At 48.4% G+C, this 2405-nt stretch overlaps 1 protein-coding gene across 1 annotated transcript in view; it reads right to left on the bottom strand.

Annotated features, from left to right (window-relative positions):
• Positions 1–2405, bottom strand: part of SARC_08945 (hypothetical protein) — a gene marked incomplete at both ends in the record, with an annotated part of 6592 nt that overhangs the window by 3145 nt on the left and 1042 nt on the right. Inside the window, 3 exons of the mRNA XM_014297064.1 lie at positions 103–279; positions 1453–1698; positions 2034–2247. Coding sequence (XP_014152539.1) covers positions 103–279; positions 1453–1698; positions 2034–2247 — 637 coding nt within the window. The remainder of the gene's footprint in view (positions 1–102; positions 280–1452; positions 1699–2033; positions 2248–2405) is intronic.

Genomic DNA, 2405 nt, shown 5'->3' on the forward strand with positions numbered 1-2405 from the left:
ATATATATATATATATATATATATATATATATATATATATATATACATACATACATATATACATATATATATATATACATACATATATATATACAAACGCACCTGTTCTGTGAAGCCCAAGAGCCGCTTCCAGTTCTCAGCCATTTGGGTCTGGTTGTTGTTGAGGCGTGTGGGGTCGACCTCACACGACTCTGTGCAGTTGTAGATCTGTGTGATGATAGGTGTCAACACCTGATGTAGGTATGCCATGGCCACCAGCTTGGTGTACTGATCCACGGCCTGTTAAACCGAACCAATGAGAGACGAGCGGTTAGGATAAAGCAATGCGATATGATGGGTGTGACTAGTGAGGGGGTGTGGGAGCAATCAATGGGACAATAAGGCCCGATGCGGTCCAATAATATTAATAGGTGCCGATGGCCCCTATAGACATTAAGAATGGATGGTATAATACCCACGAATAGTACCGTGTTAACTATACCGTAGTCCCAGGTGATGTAGTGGGCACTCGTATGTATCACACGCATCTGCGGCCACCTGACCACCCCACAGTTACGCGTCTAAGGGCTGTCTGGGCCTACTGTACACCAGCAAGACCTTTTATCACAGCCGCTACTTGTACTGCACCCCTTTCTTTTTGCACCTGACAGACCGAAGCCTATAGCACTCAAATTGCACCATATTTTTTGCACCTGGACAGACCAAAGCCTATAGTACTCAGATTGCAGCCATATTTATGCACCTGGACAGCCCAAAGCCTATAGTACTCAGATTGCAGCCATATTTTTGCACCTGGAAAGACAAAAGCCTATAGTACTCAGATTGCAGTCATATTTTTGCACCTGGAAAGACAAAAGCCTATAGTACTCAGATTGCAGCCATATTTTTGCACCTGGACAGACCAAAGCCTATAGTACTCAGATTGCACCCATATTTATGCACCTGGACAGCCCAAAGCCACTCAGATTGCAGCCATATTTATGCACCTGGACAGCCCAAAGCCTATAGTACTCAGATTGCACCCATATTTTTGCACCTGGACAGACCGAAGCCTATAGCACTCAGATTGCACCCATATTTTTTGCACCTGGACCGCCTGAGTGCAGTAGTGCGCTGGGGTAGGACTTTCAATTACGGGTGCATGTGTGGGGCGCGCCCCTGTGGTTGACCTGTGATGGCAAGTTCATGTCTGATCCAAGCAATGGGGATCGACACTGTTGCTAGGATACCGCTCAGATACTGGACATACCCAGTGAAGGTAGTTTACAGACACGAATGCACTACATAACGTATGGATCTATCTGGAACAGCTGTATAACACGCCGTCTATACACGTAGATGCACATATAACAGAGACATGGGACTACTACCTCAGTCACTTACATATGTACACCCGCACACCCACACAAAGCACACACAACACATACAACCAACAACACACACAACACACACCTTGGTGGCCAAGGAGTTTCCTCGGAAGAGTATATTCGGGTTGTCCGTCGACGCTATCTCTATCTGGCAGAGGGACGAGACTAGCCTGTCAGCCTCTCCGCGTGCACGATATATCTTGAGCATGTGCTTAGCCGTACGCTCACGTTGCTTGGGAGGGATCATGACGTTAAGACACCGCAGCACATCCGGATACGAAAGGCAGTTCACCAGTTCAGTGTAATCTTCGGTGGGTCGGACCACCTCGTGCTGCGCAGTGGACAATTAAAGAGTGGAGTGGAGGGGCGGTCGGTGAGGGAGAGGTACGGAGGTATAAGCATGTGCAAGTATCGAGCCACACACGCGAACAGGCGTAGACTACGTCACACATATGCGTAGATCACAACACACACATGCGTAGATCACAACACATGCGTTAATCACACACATGCATTATTCACACACATGTGTTAATCACACACATGCGTATATCACAACACACAAATGCGTAGATCACAACACGTGCGTTAATCACACACATGTGTTAGTCACACACATGCGTAGACTACAACACATCCATGTGCGTGCATACACCCACTGCCTACCGAGTACTGCAGCTCCAAGCGCAGCGACCCGTTGATGAAGTTGTTGGACTTCATGTCCTCGATGCTGCACCACTGCGTGAAGCTTTCGGTCTTGGCCAGCGTGTCCACAGAAATAGACACCTTGCCCACGGGCACCTCCTTGCTGCCGCCCGTGAAGGTGCGCTCGTTCTGGTAGATGACCACCATTAGCGTCTTAAGACTCGACGGGAAGTTGCTGGAGAGGGTGTGGGGTGTAGAGGGTAGGGGGTGTAAGCAACAGCTGTGCGTGTGTGGGTGGCTGAAGTGTTATTGTGGACTGACTGACTGACAAGTAGGACAATTGCGCACCATTGCCATCGCGAGGAGTTTTCGACCATTTCCTGGCACTACGCA

Source organism: Sphaeroforma arctica, assembly GCF_001186125.1.
Source record: "Sphaeroforma arctica JP610 unplaced genomic scaffold supercont1.857, whole genome shotgun sequence".
Lineage (NCBI taxonomy): Eukaryota > Ichthyosporea > Ichthyophonida > Sphaeroforma > Sphaeroforma arctica.